Source organism: Anser anser (assembly GCF_964211835.1).
Source record: "Anser anser genome assembly, chromosome: 3".
NCBI lineage: Eukaryota > Metazoa > Chordata > Aves > Anseriformes > Anatidae > Anser > Anser anser.
The window spans coordinates 26,649,268-26,666,131 of record NC_139722.1 but is presented as its reverse complement, the minus strand read 5'-3'; the positions used below and the strand labels follow the sequence as shown (position 1 = coordinate 26,666,131).

Genomic DNA, 16,864 nt, shown 5'->3' with positions numbered 1-16,864 from the left:
TAGTTTAATAATGTTGCCAAACTGACTTCATACTTTCCATGCAAACTAAATGCAGTATTTGGTGCTAGAATATCTGATTCCATATTGTTGAGCGTATATACAGAAGTGCTGTATGCTGTAAACATGAATAGCATGGTTGTTTTGAATCACATACTGTTTCTGAATATTCTAACCTTTCACAGACATTTAGAGCATGACAATTTGCCTTTCAGGTACATGTTCTGTTTGCTTACTCTGCAATCATCTCTTCTATTGTCTTTCACTAACCCTATTTATGTATGCAAAGCATAGGTTTTCAATTCACAGATGCATGTTGATTTTAAACCTTTTATCACATCGTGTGCTGTTCAATGACTGACATAGATCACTTGCGCGTTTGAGCTGCTAACATTCACAGCATTCATCCAGTCCTGGTAAGTACACGATTTTATGCTTATCATGCATTCAAAAGCAAAAAAAAAAATTTAAAAAATAATTAAGATTCGTCTAAAAATAGTGACAGCTGTTCTTTTATATTCCTTTTTAGGTGAATAATGTCATTGCTGGTATCATTGACCAAACAACTGGAGAAGTCCTTTCAGTTTTTCAGTCTGTTCTAAAAGGTTTTATTGACTATGACACTGGAGTTAGATTGCTCGAAAATCAGCTGATCCTCACTGGAATCATTTCTCCAGAATTAGGAGTATGTTATGATTTGGAAGAAGCTAAAGCTCGTGCCTTAATTGATGAGCAGACTCTGTTGCAGCTTCAGGAATTAAATAATGCAAGGAAACTTATTTCAGAATCATCATTATCAAACCTTCCAGTTGTGTCAGCTTTAGAACAAGGTCTAATTTCAGAACCTTTAGCTATTAAGATTCTTGAGAATCAGCTTTCAAGTGGGCACTTGATTTTGCCATCTACTGGAGAGCACCTGACTTTGCAGAGTGCTTTCCAGAGAAACCTGATTTCTCCAACATTATATGCAAAGCTTCTGGAAAAAGACACTTGTAAAGATCTCATAGACCCTAACTGTGCTGAAAAGATTTCCCTTGAACAGATGGTTCATAGAAGCATAATACATGAAGAAACAGGGTTAAGACTCCTACCTGTGAAACCACAAGAAAAAGGTAGAATCACATTCAAATGTGGAAGGAAGATAACTATTTTGAGGGCAGCCCATGAAGGACTCATCGACCGGGAAACAATGTTCAGGCTACTGGGGGCTCAGATGATGTCTGGAGGTATAATTGACCCTGACTCAGGGAAGCGATTGACTGTGGAAGAGGCCATGAGACAAGGGATGATAGATCAGGACACCGCTTGTGGGATCCTCACGCATCAGGTTCAGGCTGGTGGAATCCTTTGTCCAAATTCAGGCCAACGCTTGACTGTTGATGAAGCTGTACAATGCAATTTAATATCATCTACCAGTGCACTGCTGGTATTAGAAGCACAGAGAGGCTTTGTTGGACTAATATGGCCTCACACGGGTGAAATATTCCCAATATCAACTTCTTTGCACCAAGAGATGATAACAAATGAGCTGGCATTCAAAATACTAAATGATAGGCAGAAAATAGCTGCACTTTACATTCCAGAAACTTGTGAAGTACTCGGTCTAGATCAGGCTGCACAATCAGGGTTAATAGACATCAATACTGTGTCTGTTCTGAACAGTGTGATTTTACCAGATAAAATGCCCAGTGTAGAAGAATTAGAATCCCCTTGTAAAAATGCTGCAAAATGGTTATCAACATATGAGCTCTTGCCATCTGTATTTCATGACTGTGAGGAGGAACACGAAGATTCTGGAACACAAGACCCTGTATGTCGTAATACAGATCAAGCTAAGAAGTTATTCATATCTTATCTGATGGTAAATAGTTATATGGATGCAAACACTGGAAGAAGACTTCTGTTGTATGACGGACAACTGCAAGAAGCCATCAGTATGTTGCTGGAAGGGGGTAGTTCTACGTACAATATTGATGAAAATGAGTTTAGCAACAAATACATAAGCCCAATAGGAATTAATCAAAAGTCAGCTGACAATGTCCATTTTAGTAATGTTGCAGGCAATGTTCAAGGTGATCTTTCAGGTGTTGAAAGCACTTCTAATGACAGAAAGTTAATTCAGTTTGATGATTTAGGGAATGATAAATGTTTACAAGGAAAAGATCTCTATGTGTGTAGATCAGGTGTTTGCAATACTAGTGGTACTGAGCAATCAGAATATGCACAGGAGATGTTGTTAACTAAACCTCCAGAACTTAGAAATGTAGAAAGTAGCACTCAAAATTCCACAGACAGAAATGTGCTCAAAGGTCTTCTGGAGGATTCTGAATGGACGCAAGTAGAGCTGTGTAAGCATAATGATCAGAAAGCAAATTCAGGAAACATTGAAGGATTTCTTCTAAATGACTCAAATCCAAATCTTATTTCAGAAACAGGGAAAGAGGATATTCTTTTGGCAGACAGTCTGTGTAAGGAAAACATTAATGATAAAACCTTACAAAAGTCCTCGAGTGTGAATGACTTGTCAGATAATAAAATCTGGAGAGGCATGGAAAGGTGCATGGAATATGAGCCTCACACACTAGAAGCTGACAGTTATGGAATGGTACTGGACAATGGAAAGAAAGACGACTTTCAGAGAAGTTTTGGTTCATCAGTCAGTGCAGATAATGAATACAGACTTCGAGAAGAATCAGGTAGTGGATGTGGTCACACGCTACAGTTTGATGATAATGGATATAGTGAGCAACCTCTACAGGGCTACACAGATGTGCATAACAGGGCATCCCTAGAGGACTATCCTTACAGACATGGCAGGCTGTCTCTGGAGGGTTGTACTGATTTGCCGCGTAAGCTTTGTCTAGAAGGTGGTAGAGACATACAGTGGACGCCTTTGTTGGAAAGCAATACTGTTGCACACGATGGACCTTCTGTGGGGGACAGTAACAGCACAGCACAAAGTCTAGCAGTAGAAGAAAGCGATCTGCAATTTGACAGGTTATTACTGGGTGACAGTAGTTCTGACTCATCACTAGAAGGAGGTGATAGCATCCCACAGTTTGAAAGTAACCACTTGGAGCATGAATATGGTGAGGTGGCCTCTGAAGAGGACAGCTCGCTGTTTGATGATGACGACGACGATGCCTATGAAACTCCTCAGGTTGATGATGATGACAGTGATGTCTATGGTTCTCCACAAATTGATGATGATGAGTCCTATGACACCCCTCAAGGGGATGATGATTTTGATACCTTGCAGTTAGGGGATGTTGATACACCAGAGCCAGAGAATGTTCCATTAGGAACAGAGGAGGGGGGTGGTCTAATAGCTCTGAGAGAAGAGAACAGCTCTTTTCAAGAACTTCCAACTAGTGCTGGAGAGAGTGTCCATTACTTAAGGGATGTAAATCTGATAGGTCTACCTGACAGCATAAATACAGCTTCTTCAAGTGCTGAAACGTTGGAAACAGTCCCTGAGGAGGAAAGGGAAAGAAGAGGGGGCTTTGGAGAGAAGCAAAAATTACCAGTTACTCCGGAGAGTGAAGGAACAAAGGAGGGATGCCTCACTTCTTTATTGAATTTGTATGTAACAAAAGTACAGCGAGACAGAAGTGAAGAAGATGAAATGAAAGCAGAAAGCACCTCCAGTGAGGATGAATCTGAAGGAACACAGGAGGAGGAAGATTATGATTATGACTGTATTGATTATGATAGTTACGATGACTCTGATACTGATTCTGACAGTGATGAAGAAATGGATACTTTTTACTCACACCATCAGTGTAAAAACAAAGATGAGCAGCTGTTAATTTCTGTAGGAGACATAGAAAATAGTGACAAAAATAATCAGGATATTGATGACTTTTGCTATTCTTTAGGCCACCAGATGGGGTACAGTTTGCAGTTCCAGTCTAACCATGAAAATAGTAAACTGTCCTTGGGAAAATGTGAAACTTCTTCGGATGTTTATGAGGAAAGATGTGCCGGTGTTACATGCACAAGCAAAGAAGAAAGACAACAGAAAACAGAAAACGAATATGGGATTTGTGTTGAAAGTAAACACATGTCACAAGATACTACAGAGCATATTCAGTCTGAAAATACCTTTGACACTAAATGGATGTCCTGTAAGAGTGAAGAAAGCAAGAGAACACAGATTCTTGATGATACTGTGACATCTGACATTAATGTAACACCATTCCTAATTACAGAGCAACCTAATGGTGATGATGAAAGTACTCAGATGAATATGCTTCTCTCAGAATGCTTTACTGATAGCATGAATAAAAACAATAATACTATGCCAATATTACACTCAAGTCATGGACAAAGACAAAAAGAAGCAGTATTTGCAGAGAAAAAAATATTAAATGACATGGCTGGTATGGAACAACTAAAGGCAAGTTCATCCCAAAAGGACAGTAAATTCCTCACAGATGTGCCTTATCCAAGTGATGATAGCTCACTTCATGACCGGGTAGATCCAATTACCAATAGGAAGCATGATCAGATAGGAAAAGGTTTTGAATTTCATGCAGAAAATAAAGATAGAGTAAATATTATAAAGGAATGTGATATTACGGAGCTAAGTAAAAGTCCCATACATATGGAAAGTCTTGGGGAAATATTTGATGCATCAGCATCTAAAGCTGATAGAGAAACTCCTCTTTCAAGTAAAGAAAAAGTAAATATTGGTCAGATTTTGCCTGACATTGGAGAGACAGTTGTCTGTCAAAGTATTGACATTATTCATAAAGACATTTCAGAAAACAGGAGCAGCAGTGATAATGAACTTACCCTTACAAAAGCAGGTGCTCTAGGAAGCACTGAGGATGCCAAAGAATCAGGGGATGGGATCGTTGTGCTACCTTCTGGGAATCATGCACATACCACTGATGCTTCTTCTGCAGTTCTGAGCAGCATAGGGGCTGACTTGAATAATGGTGACCAGAAAGAATATGAAGGGCTGAAAAACACAAAGGGGGAAGAATTCCTGGCCAGTGAGACTTCTTCCTTTGAAAACAGTTTCAAAAAACAAATGCCCATGGAATCATTACAAACGGAAATAGGACCTTGCAAAGATTTTCAAGTAAAGAAGGGCTTTTCACAGTCACCAGAAATGTCTGACACACTAATGGAAGACTTAAAGAATATATTACAAAGGAAATTGAAGGTGGGACATATTTACTGCAAGGAAGAGGGTGAACCCCTAAGTTCCTCTGATACCAAAACTCTGATGCAAAACTTACTTGCAATGGTTAGAAGCACCCAGCCTGGAAGCAGCATGTCTTGTGAGTCAAATCTTAGTCAAACAAGCAGTACTGCTAGAACAGCGTTAATGGTTACTGTACCATGCACAGAGCCAAAGGAGAGCGATGCTCTTTCCTTGCTCTGGCCCGATTGCAGAAGTCCTGATCTTCTTCGTGATATCCTGAAGCAGGAATCCTGTAAGCAAAAGATGGATGATCCAAATGAAATGAAGAGTGAAATAGACCAAGAGGTGAAAGGTCCTGTTGCAAAACTTAGGACTTCTGAAATTACGGAGATTTTTCAAATGTCATCTGGAGATGAATGTACAAGCAAATTAGAGGAGCTGATAAGTGGTTTGCTTACGAGCTCACAGGTTGCTGGCATCACCACAGGACATGAAGGTAAAGGCAAAGTAGATGGGCTTTGTACTCTTTTCTCCACAGAACAACCAGAGTTTGGATCTGAAATTCCTAAAGAGAAAACATTGGCAGATGACATAGCTGTTGCCTGGAAAAGTGACCAGGAGTATGAGAAGACAGACAGCCTTTCCAAAGGCATTACTGAACCTGCTTACAAAAGCAAAGAAGCAGTTGTGGATGACAACCTCGCTAGCATGGTAAGTAACAGCAGCTGGTGTGTGCTATGTTTCCTGTGTTAAAGGAATTGCATGAATCTTCCTAATTGCTGGAGAGAATAATTAAACTGGAAGAATGGTTGCAAAATTAAATAAATACATTTAAAACAAATTAAAAGAAGGATTTTTATTGCTTATTTTCAGTCTGCCAATTTGGAAAACCTTTTCTTATTGTTAAAACCCATTTTTAGGTCGATGGAGTACAGAAATGTTTCAAGTTAACAGAGAAAATGAGAGAACATTTGATGGTGCTTCAAGAAATGAAAAGCCACTTAGATAACCAGAAACCTATTAGTAGCAACCTGGAAATACTAAAAGAACAATTAGAACAACTAGAGGTCAGTAAAGTGTTCTTTATGCTAGCACTTCAGTGATGGGAGCTAGAAAAAGACCTCAGACGAGGGGAAAAAAAGTGAGATTTCAAATATAATTAAAATAAATCAGATTTAAATTTCTTTCTTGCATAGTAGCTTAATACATTTTATATATATTCTCTTCGTAGTCATTTGAATCCGGATTGGCTACCTTTGCAATTATCCTAAAAAAGGACACAAAGTTGACAGAAGAATTTTTAAAGTTTAATCACAAGGATGTTCCCAAAGAGAAACTTAAAGAGCTAAAGATAAGCTATGACTATTTGCAGGAAGCATTTCTGGTGGTCTGTGATACATCTTCAAAACGAGCAAAACAAATAGTCTGTGCTATTGACTCGGAAATGGTATGTTTTTATCACTCTATATCTGTATATTTTGTCTTGCTTTTCTTAAGGTAATTCAGCTAAAAAATAAGGGTTTTGTTTTATCTGAACATAAAGTACATCTGATTCCATTTAACATGATAGAAAATGTGACTGGACTCTGGGGGCATAAATAAATATATAATTTCCCTTTCTAGTCTAAGCTTGCAGAATCACACCAGCAACTTTTAAGCAAACTCCAGAGATTTTCAGACTGGATCACAGAACACAGTAAAATCGTGAATGACTTCACAGTGAATGCTAATGACATAGAAGATATGAAGCAAAGTTTACAACTACTCAAAGTAAGTATTCTTTATAACAGATGTTGGTGCTTCCGGCAAATGTTACTGCTTATTATGAACTTTTCGCTAGTTTGTATAGCTGCTCATTAACCTCTATTGCTTAATCAAACATTTGGAGCTCATTACTTAAGAATACAATTACTCAATGATCCATTAATAAAGTATTGTTGATTTGCTTTTTCTCCTTAAATTTTTTAATAGAGTTTGGCTTAATGAGAAGGCTATTGGTTCTCCTTATATTTGTTGTAATAAATCTCACCCTTTTTTGAAAATGTAGTTTATGTTATAGATATTTTAATTATTACAATTAAATCTTTAAAAAAAAGAGCTGGATTCTATACTGAAGTTTAGCTACCTTCCAAATCAATTACATGTGAGAAGAGAAGATGGGGAAAGATAAAAAGCCTTTTCATTTCCCACTTTATTGAAGCGAGTTATGAAAAACAAATCAGATCAAGTTTTTAGTGGTGTTCATACAGTATTTTACTGTATGTGTGTATTACCTTGGTATGTATGAATGTTAAAAATGACATTTTTTTACTGTGCTTTAATAGTGTTCCAGTATGTGTTATATTGTCGTAGGGGCTGAACAGGATGTAACTGTGGGCAGAATTTGCCGTGCTGCTGGAAATAGGGCTTCTCATTGTGGAGTTAAGAACGGGAACACTTTGAAGGAAATATTTTACCATCTCTAGGTCTTCAGATATAGAATCTAGAAAACTTAAACCAAAGCTGCCATTTCAGTCAGCGCATGCTTGCCATAAATTCTTCAGTGTTGAAGGTCAGCATGTTCACAGACATCCATGAGAAAACAAAGAAATTTTCAAGATCATCTTATTTATTACTTGCACATGGACTGTACCAGAGGCGAACCATACACAAATTCAGAAACCCTTAATGGAATGTGTCAGAATGATCCTTACACATTTTTATTAACTGTGGCTACAATGTCTCTCAAAAGCATTTTGGAACAAGGGCTAAGTACAGAAGATAGTGGTATTTATGTTTTATTTGTACTGAATTTGTCCTCCTTGCTAGCCATTTCCTTGTCTTTTATTTACAGAACACTGCTGCAGAGCTTGGCTGTACAAAAATGCAACTGGAGTCCACTGCGTTTGATGTTCAGTTCTTCATTTCTGAACACGCCCAAGATCTTTCTCCTAATCAGAGCAAACAGCTTCTAAGACTCTTAAATGCCACCCAGAAATCTTTTCAGGAAGTACAGGAAGCAATAACATCTCAAGTGAAAAGTTTAGAGACTCAGTTACAGGCAGCGCAAGAGCTGGGTGATCAGAAGGTTTGCCTTTCTGTGTAAATGTGTGCTGAGTGTTTCTGTCTAGGGATGAGGAATTTTAATACCAGCATGCACTATTAAGTGTATTCTTATCTTCTTGGTTTCACTGCAGATACATTCATAATTCTGCAAAGATGGCATTGATCTGGTGAGGCATCACCTCCAGTACTGTGTGCTATTTTGAGGTCCACAATATAAGAAGCATATAAAACCCTTAGAGAGTGTCCAAAAGACAAAGATGGTGAAGGGTCTAGAAAGGAAGACATACGAGGAGGAGCTCAAGTCCCTTGGTTTGTTCAGCCCAGAGCAGAGCAGGCTGAGGGGAGGCCTCATGGCGGCCTGCAGCTCCCTCACGAGGGGAGCGGAGGGGCAGGCGCTGAGCTCTGCTCTCTGGGGACAGCGACAGGACCCGAGGGAACGGCATGGAGCTGGGACAGGGGAGGGTCAGGTTGGGTGTGAGGAAAAGGTTCTTCACTGGTCAGGCACTGGAACATGGTGACCAGGGCAGTGGTTGCTGCACTGAGCCTGCCGGAGTTCAAGAAGCATTTGAACAATGCTCTCATACATTGGGTTTGATTTTTGGGTGTTCCTGTGAGGAGCCAGGAGTTGGACTCGATGATCCTTGTGGGTCCCTTCCAACTCAGGATATTCTATGATCCTCTGAAGTTTGGCGAATTGTCATTTTTGTCTTTCGTTGGTACAATCACAGGTCACAGAAACAGCATACTAGATTATGGACAGGTACAGTTTTAGGCATTATAATCAGTTCTTTTAAATATTGTTTAAATAAAGCAGTGAACTCATGTCCTCTTCTGGCTGCAGCTATATTGATGAACAAGTTTACTATTCCACCACTGCTTATTACTTCTGTCTTGCTGACGATTTTCTTTTCCTTCGATTTGCCATGTCATCTGCTTGTGTGATCTTTTTTTTAGGTCTTTATAGGCGAGTACCAGATTTGTTTAAATCTTTGCTACCATAGCTCATTTTGACTGAGACAGGCTAGAGGGACAGAAATATGATTAAATGTGTAATTCTAGGCATGGGCATTGAGAAGCGCCATGAGTCAAGTTGGTACAGTTACCTCTTCAGCTGGCATAGCTGCAGCTGGCAAACAGGCCAGCTTCATAGTCAAAGAAGGCTGATAGATACCGCTGTGTAACTACATCTCCTCTTCTGTCACAGAAGTACGGTGAAATTTCAGAGTTGCCACCTCATTCCCCAGTTTATGCATAATGAGAGGTGTTTCAATGTTCTGAGGGCTTTGTATTATTTTACTGTTCTAAGAAAGTTTGTTTCCATCATACTTTGCCAAAGAAATGTAAAATAGAGGAGAAACATAGATACTTTTAAAGGATGTAGTAACAGTAATGTTCTTGCATGTTTTGTTCTTTTCTACTGCTTAAGAAGTCAGCATTTTCTATTCAGGTAACATATTATGCATACCAACAAAAGCTAACTCACAATCACAACTAACCTCTGTTTTGATATCCTTTTTGCAGAATTAATAGTGTTTATCACAGGTTTCAAGCGGTTAAGAGACTGGATTTTCACTCCTGCCATTTGGAGATTTCATCTTTCACATATGTGCATGGCCAGACTTCTATTGGGCAATTCCATCAAACATGGTCTCTCTTACTTACAACATATTTGAGGTTTATCCATAACTTCTATATGTTCATCTTGCTCTTTGTACCACTGCTATCATGTTTACAGCATACTTTTAAAAAGATTGCTTTGCAATATTGGTGTTCAAAGGTTAATTCTTCTTAGAGTGTCTGTTAGTTCTTATAGTGGGGAAGTTTTTGTTTTATCGTTCAATTGTATTTGGCTCTAATATAGGATGTGGCTGAACGGCAGCAGGAATGCAAAGAGAAGCTGCAGGAAATATGTGATTTGCTTAGACAGACTGAAAATCGACTCATTGGACAGCAAGAATCTCTCATTATTGGAGACAGCAAGGCTGAGCTAGAACAATACCAGACCAAACAAGAGGTACGTACAATTCTAGTTACATGAAGTAAAAAAGACTAAGTGCAGAGGAGAGTGACTAGACTACCTTGTTGAATAACAAGACTGAAATGCTTATACCTGCTTACAACATTTTGAGGAGTTTTTGCACAAGGGGTTGGTTACAATTCTGTGCTTTTTTTTTCTTCTAGTAATACTTGCACTCTCCTTGGTGTCTTTATGTAACAGAGTCCTTTCAGTTTGTTTGCTTTCCTATTGAGACCTTGCCTTTTAGCATCATCTTCCGCACATTTTTTACTGTGTACGTGGGAAAAAATAATTGAGCTGCTGAACAAAGCCAAAAAAAAAAAAAAAGGTGTTTGCTCCCAGAGCAGAAGTTATAACAAGGTTAATCAGAAAGATCTGGTGAATAATTTACTTACTTCTATTTGCAATCTTTTTTTCTCAAAAGGAGATACAAAAAGACATGAGAGCAAGTGCCCAGACATTGGCAGAGATTGTGAAAAATACTGAAACCTTTTTGAAAGAAAATGGAGAGAAGTTGTCACAAGAAGACAAGGCTATTCTTGAACAGAAACTGAATGAAGCTAAGACAAAGTGTTTGCTCCTTAGCCAGAAGGCAGAAGAGTCCAAAAAAGAACTGGATAAGGCTATGACAACAGCAATTAAGCAAGAAACAGAAAAGGTTCTTAGGCAACCATTTCGTACTTTCATTCAAACTTTTTATGTTTTTTAAGGGATTAGTCTTGCAATTTGTTATTGATATACTGAGGACAGATTAAGTATTTAATTTGGGTGACTAATAAACTGCTTCCTGTTTTTTATATAAAATAAACAGCAATATATATGCCAATTTTTAATGTTAATGTATTTTAAATGGTCTGTTTGCATATAATATTACGTAGTGCCTAAAGAAGATTTCTGAACTAAAAGTGTATAATTTCATTGTAGGTTGCAGCCATAGAACAGCTGGAAGAAAGTAAAAATACAATAGAAAATCTCTTGGATTGGTTGTCAAATGTGGATAAAGAAGCAGAGCACGGTAGGAAATTTAAGCAGGCGATAGAACAGAATGGAACACACTTTGAAGAGGGAGATGTGAAGGCTTTGGAAGGAGAGGAGGATGATGTCAATGGTAATCTGTTGGATATTCAGCAAGACATTGAAAGTCAAGTGGATGGACTAGTAAAAAGCACAGAAGATAATCTGAACCAGCAGTATCAGAAAGTCAAGGTACTATTACTGCATTTATTTACATTGATGTGCTAAACTTGTCAGTCTTCATACAACTTGAGTGAATTCAATTACACCCTTTCTGTAATAGATTTTGGAAAGGTCACTAGGAAGTTAGTGATGCACAGTGATAGCAATTTCAGTAGTTAGAATGTATTGCAAATTTGTCAGTTCTTCAATGTTACCGTGGTTGTTTACTGCAAAATAAGAAAAGAGCATATTTTCAAAGGCAAATTCTGAGAATCTGATGCTGAGTCTATTATTTTTAAGTTTTATAGTGAGAAATTAATGCAGTGCGGTCACATTTTGATCAGTACTACAGGTAATAAAATGCAAGAAGCAGCACCATAAATTCATATCCTCTATGAGATTTTTTCAAAAATCTTTGTAGTAGCCAAATTTAATCCCCTGCAATTCCCTGTGAATACTGATTACAAATAGCTACAGTTAATAGTTTGCTGAAATTGTACTCTTCACTTCTTATCCCTTTAACACATTGGAAAGCACTATTTCAGGGCTTCATAGGAATGAGTTACATAAAACCACAGTGCAGCATTTTAAAAACAAATTTTCCAGGTAAGTTAATTGGAGGCATTTAAAATAATAGAGCTCAGTTTTATGGCCTTTGTTTACTTACAGTTGAGCAACCAAAAACTTCCATATGTTGTTTGATGGGAGTGTAGCTGAAACTGGTAATGTCGATAGCTGTTACTATTTTGGTCTTCCTTTCTTATTAAAAAAAATGAAGGAAATGAAATAACTTGATTTTGTTTTCATAACAAATTTACTTTCACGTCTTTCGCAATTCTCTTCTGTATCTAATGCCTACAGGATAATTGTCCAGTGTAGATATAGAAGAGAAGCATACTAGTCTATTTTACATAGCCATTTTATATGGGAATTGAGGACCTTCAAGAACGGAGATGTGTTTTTTTTGAAAGACATAACCTAAATTATGGATTTTATTTAGCATACGGTTCTAGTTTCTACGATCTACTATTTTCTGATGATATTGAAACAATTTACATGTGCAAAATATGGCTAGATCTTTAATGTCAAAAGGCCCTGTTTTAGGGATATATTAGATAAGAATCACGGCTCTTGAAATTGAAAAACAAAATAAAAAAACTTCGGATACATTTGTTCAATCAGATTATAAGAATGTTTGTTCACTCAGAATATCAGAAGGAAATAACTGAATTCTTGTTAAAGTTTGATGCTTTCACTCCTTTTGGCCTGTTGGTTTGAAATGCTCGCTACAGTATATGTTACAGAAAGGAGAACATTTCTGATTTAGAAAGTTGCCTACCTTCAGATACTTAATTTATTAAATTTTGAGACAGAGAACCAGAAAAAAATGATTACATTAAGCACACCATCCTAAGTATTAAGTAATAAGCAAATAAATTCTATTAGGAAGAAAAACAAAACTAAAGAGATTGATAATGTATAGTTTAACTACACAGAGTTGTCTTCTAGAGCTATAGGAGGAAGTGTTTGTGTAATTATATATCCAGTGGTATTTGATACTCCGTTTGGTCATGGACTGTATATCTGGTTAAAATTACCATCAGATATTTCTTAAAATTTTGAAACTGCAAAGAAATATGCTGACCAGGAGTCAAGCTTTCACTTAAATTAGTCAGAAAATGTTTTTAATAAATAACAGGAAAATTTTAAAAGCTTTTAATCATTTTGATGGACTTTTTTTTACTTGTCATTTCTAAGCAGAATTCAGCAGAGATTTCAAGACAGTACTTGTCTAATGGAATCATCTGAGAAGGCGCTGGTCATAATTATTTTTTCTTGCAGGCTCAACATGAGAAAATTATTTCACAGCAGCAGGCTGTCATAATAGCAACTCAATCTGCTCAGGCACTACTTGAGAAGCAAGGCCACTACCTTTCCCCCGAAGAAAAGGAGAAGATGCAAAGGAACATGAAAGAGCTGAAGGCTCAGTATGAGACTGCTTTAGCTGAATCTGAACGGAAAATGAAGATGACTCATTCTCTGAGGGAAGAACTTGAGAAGTTTGATACAGACTATAGTGAATTTGAAACCTGGCTGCAGCAGGCAGAACAAGAGCTCGACAATTTGGAGGCTGGTGCTTCTGACTTCAGTGGTATTATGGTCAAATTGAAAAGGCAAAAGAGTTTTTCAGAAGACGTTATATCTCACAAAGGTGATTTACGGTATATTACAATTTCTGGACAAAGAGTTTTGGACGCAGCAAGGTCATGTAGCAAAAGAGATGGTGTCAAGGTTGACAAAGATGGTATTGATACTTCGGCTACTTATGCTGAAGTGCAAAATAAACTGGATAGTGCTTCAGATCGTTTTAAATCTCTCTATACTAAGGTAAGTTTATTCATACCAAATAGGAAAGACTGCTATGATTTTGGCAGTTTGCATAAGGAGGGGCTAATTGGTTAAACAAATTACTGTGGGAAGTTGTAAATTCTTTGTTTCTTCAAGTTAGATAACAGAACAAGAGGCTTTTCTACAATGTCTGCATTAGTTGAGTGCCAGAATACCTAAAGTCTGAATGGTTTAAATTTTCTACTTTGTGTTTAGTTTGAGTGTGAATGTAAAGATTTAATTGCAAAATTTTCAAAGAACTTAGTTTTATCCACATAAAAATTCTATTAGAGCAGCTTTATTTGTGATCTCACTTTGGTCAATTTGCCAAATTCTAACCTTTACATATATACATTTAGCAGACATAATAGAGATACCTTAAATATTTGACCCTAACTATGAAGAGCAAAACCAACACAAAGTAGACTTGTCTTATTAAATCAAGAACTTGAAGGGCAGACTTTTAAAAAGCGAGATCTTCCAAGTTGTAGATAGGCTTGCAGGAACTTTTTTGCCTTTTGTAAAGGCTTGTTGTCTGTAATAAAATATTTAACGTATTATATACTTAAACTGCATATATATTATGTATTTAATAGTAACATATTTATGCATTTGTGTGCACATACAGGAGTTTATAGGCTTGTATATTGAACGAATCTAATCAGTTCTTAATTGGCTGTATAACTGAGTGCATTCTATATTTTCCCACCAGGTGGAGCTGAAGTACCAAATGTAAATACTAAAATGCAGCGTATCTAAGGTTCAAAATATAAATATTTAAAGACACTTTATAAATATTATTAACATAATTGTTTATAAATATTAGGACTCAGTACAGTCAGATTCTTTATGTGAAACCATCTCTGAAAAGACCGAAACAGAGTTCCACTGGCCTCTTTATGTGATGATTCACTGTGTTCATTTTGGGAGCATGCTAACATATCGATCTAATAGGAACTTGGTTAGGTGACATCCTTAAGTTGCCAAAACAAAGCGTATGTGCCTTATGGAGCAATATCGCTTTGCATTTGTTAGGCAGATATTTATGAAAACAATTATTTGTTCTCTGTATTTTAACGAATATGCACATACCTTCTGTTTTTTTGGAAAATTTCTAGCTTCTACTGGCTAGATTTTTGGCATCAGGGCGCTGATAAAGAATATTTAAGTTGGCGGATCAAAAAGTCTTCCTAAAGTTTTTCCTGTTCTGGTACAATGGGTTAAATTCTGGTTTGTTGACTGTATTGTTGAACTGATCATAAATCATGCTTGAGGAGCACAAACTAGGAAGAACTGTCTAGCCTGCCCAACTGTCTTACCTGCGTTCAAAAATCTATTAGTCAGTGGAATGACTACAGGAAAAAAATAATTCAGTATTTCAGGAAATGAAAGTAAGACAGTGAGATTGTTATGAAACACAACACACAGTACAATGCCTGAGTATTTCCTTTTTTGTTTTCTGCTCTTTTAGTGTAGCATCCTTGGAAATAACCTTAAGGACCTGGCAGATAAATACCAGCATTATGAAGATGCCTCATCTGGACTTTTGTCGGGTCTTCAGGCCTCTGAAATAGCTGTTAACAAACAACTATCTGAGCCAATTGCAGTGGATCCCAAAAATCTCCAAAGACAACTGGAAGAAACGAAGGTAAAAAGCTTTAAAAAGCAGTTCTTCTGTCCTAAAAAGAACTGCTTTCTGTCAGAAAAACTGGATAATCTAATATAATCCAAGTGGCTGTAGGCCAAATTCTTGCCTTGCAAGTCTGCATGCAACTTTTATAGTTCTCAAATTCAGCTGTCTAGTGTGTTATCTGAAAAGAACTAGGGTGAAAATAAAATGAGGGACCAAGATGCCATTAGCAGCAATGAAAACTAGATGTGTTTCATATCACTCAGCAAATAGTAGGTGAAATCTGGAAAGTTTTTGAACTAACAAAGGATTTAGTGATTCCAGTTCATTGTCACAGTAGGGCTTGTGACCAGGTCCCTGATGGAGAAGACCATATGTTGTTTTTTGTGTGTGACTCTTACTTTTTTCTATTCATGTTTGTTTACTGCATTATCTCCAGTAAGGGATCGTACTGGATCAGCAGTACACAGTTTTTCTAGTCTGTTTACTTTCTCCAGTTGTAACCAACACTACATGCCCCACTAAAAGCAGATATAAAATAATTTGCACTTCACAGAAAAACAGGTGTTTGTTGTTTTTTTGTTTTTCCACTGAGGAAGTAACTCACAACTTTATGTCGATCCTAGTATAGGCAAGACAGGATAGTGATGGAGCTTGTGAAGGTAAACTGCTAGTTAGGTTCATAAAGGGTAGGCTTACGGGAGGCTTTAGGAACCCAAGTGTAAAGTGGCTTGTTTAAAGTTTCATACAGTCTGTTATCTTAGAACTGACTCTTGTATTTTCATAAACACATTCTATTATCTATACTATAATTAAAATGCAAATTCTTTATTTCTCAGTAAGCAAGGTTATTGTTCCCACATCTCATTGCTGTTTGATCTGTGCTATGTGGAGTTTCTATGCAGGTCTGGTATGTTTGCTATTGACAAACAGTAATCAATGTCTCTTGGAAAGTGGATGCTTTAACTATTTCCCTTAAAACAGTCTGAAAGTCATACATTTACTACATGCTATCTTTCAAATCTGCCACTGGAATTGTTCAACGCTTTGGTATATGACACGTCACAGGAATAAAAAAAATATAGTAATTATGTAAGATTTAAGAAACTTAGCAGTTCTTTCATAAATAGAAGTGTAAATTTTGGACTCCAAGACATTGGAACAATTGAGGTGCATTTGTACTTCCAAGCACAAGAAAGGTAGAAATAACACCAATTACAATTTGAAGCTCCATTTAAACTTTTGTTTCTTATGCCAAAACGAATTATGTCCTGTATAATGCCAATTTTCATGCAAGTAATACAAAAGGAGTGAGTATTAGGGCTCTTTTATGAAATGCCTACATGGATTACTTGCCACACAAAAGAGCACTCTGAATATGAGCAGGGAAGAAGGGAGAGACTACAAAGATGCAAGGATTCAAAAGATTCAAAGGAAGAGAAAAAACAGGAGGCTG

The 16,864-nt window shown here is 37.1% G+C and overlaps 1 protein-coding gene across 35 annotated transcripts in view; it reads left to right on the top strand.

Annotated features, from left to right (window-relative positions):
• LOC310897568 (dystonin-like) overlaps positions 1 to 16,864 on the top strand; it is a 298,423-nt gene that overhangs the window by 186,496 nt on the left and 95,063 nt on the right. For 27 of the 35 annotated variants that reach the window (XM_083831319.1, XM_083831327.1, XM_083831332.1 and 24 more), the window contains 10 exons: positions 527 to 5,863; positions 6,073 to 6,219; positions 6,384 to 6,599; positions 6,776 to 6,922; positions 7,986 to 8,219; positions 10,059 to 10,211; positions 10,639 to 10,872; positions 11,139 to 11,420; positions 13,233 to 13,778; positions 15,250 to 15,426. In XM_083831319.1, coding sequence (XP_083687445.1) covers positions 527 to 5,863; positions 6,073 to 6,219; positions 6,384 to 6,599; positions 6,776 to 6,922; positions 7,986 to 8,219; positions 10,059 to 10,211; positions 10,639 to 10,872; positions 11,139 to 11,420; positions 13,233 to 13,778; positions 15,250 to 15,426 — 7,473 coding nt within the window. The remainder of the gene's footprint in view (positions 1 to 526; positions 5,864 to 6,072; positions 6,220 to 6,383; positions 6,600 to 6,775; positions 6,923 to 7,985; positions 8,220 to 10,058; positions 10,212 to 10,638; positions 10,873 to 11,138; positions 11,421 to 13,232; positions 13,779 to 15,249; positions 15,427 to 16,864) is intronic. The other 8 variants (XM_083831325.1, XM_083831324.1, XM_083831323.1 and 5 more) reach the window with 1 other exon arrangement.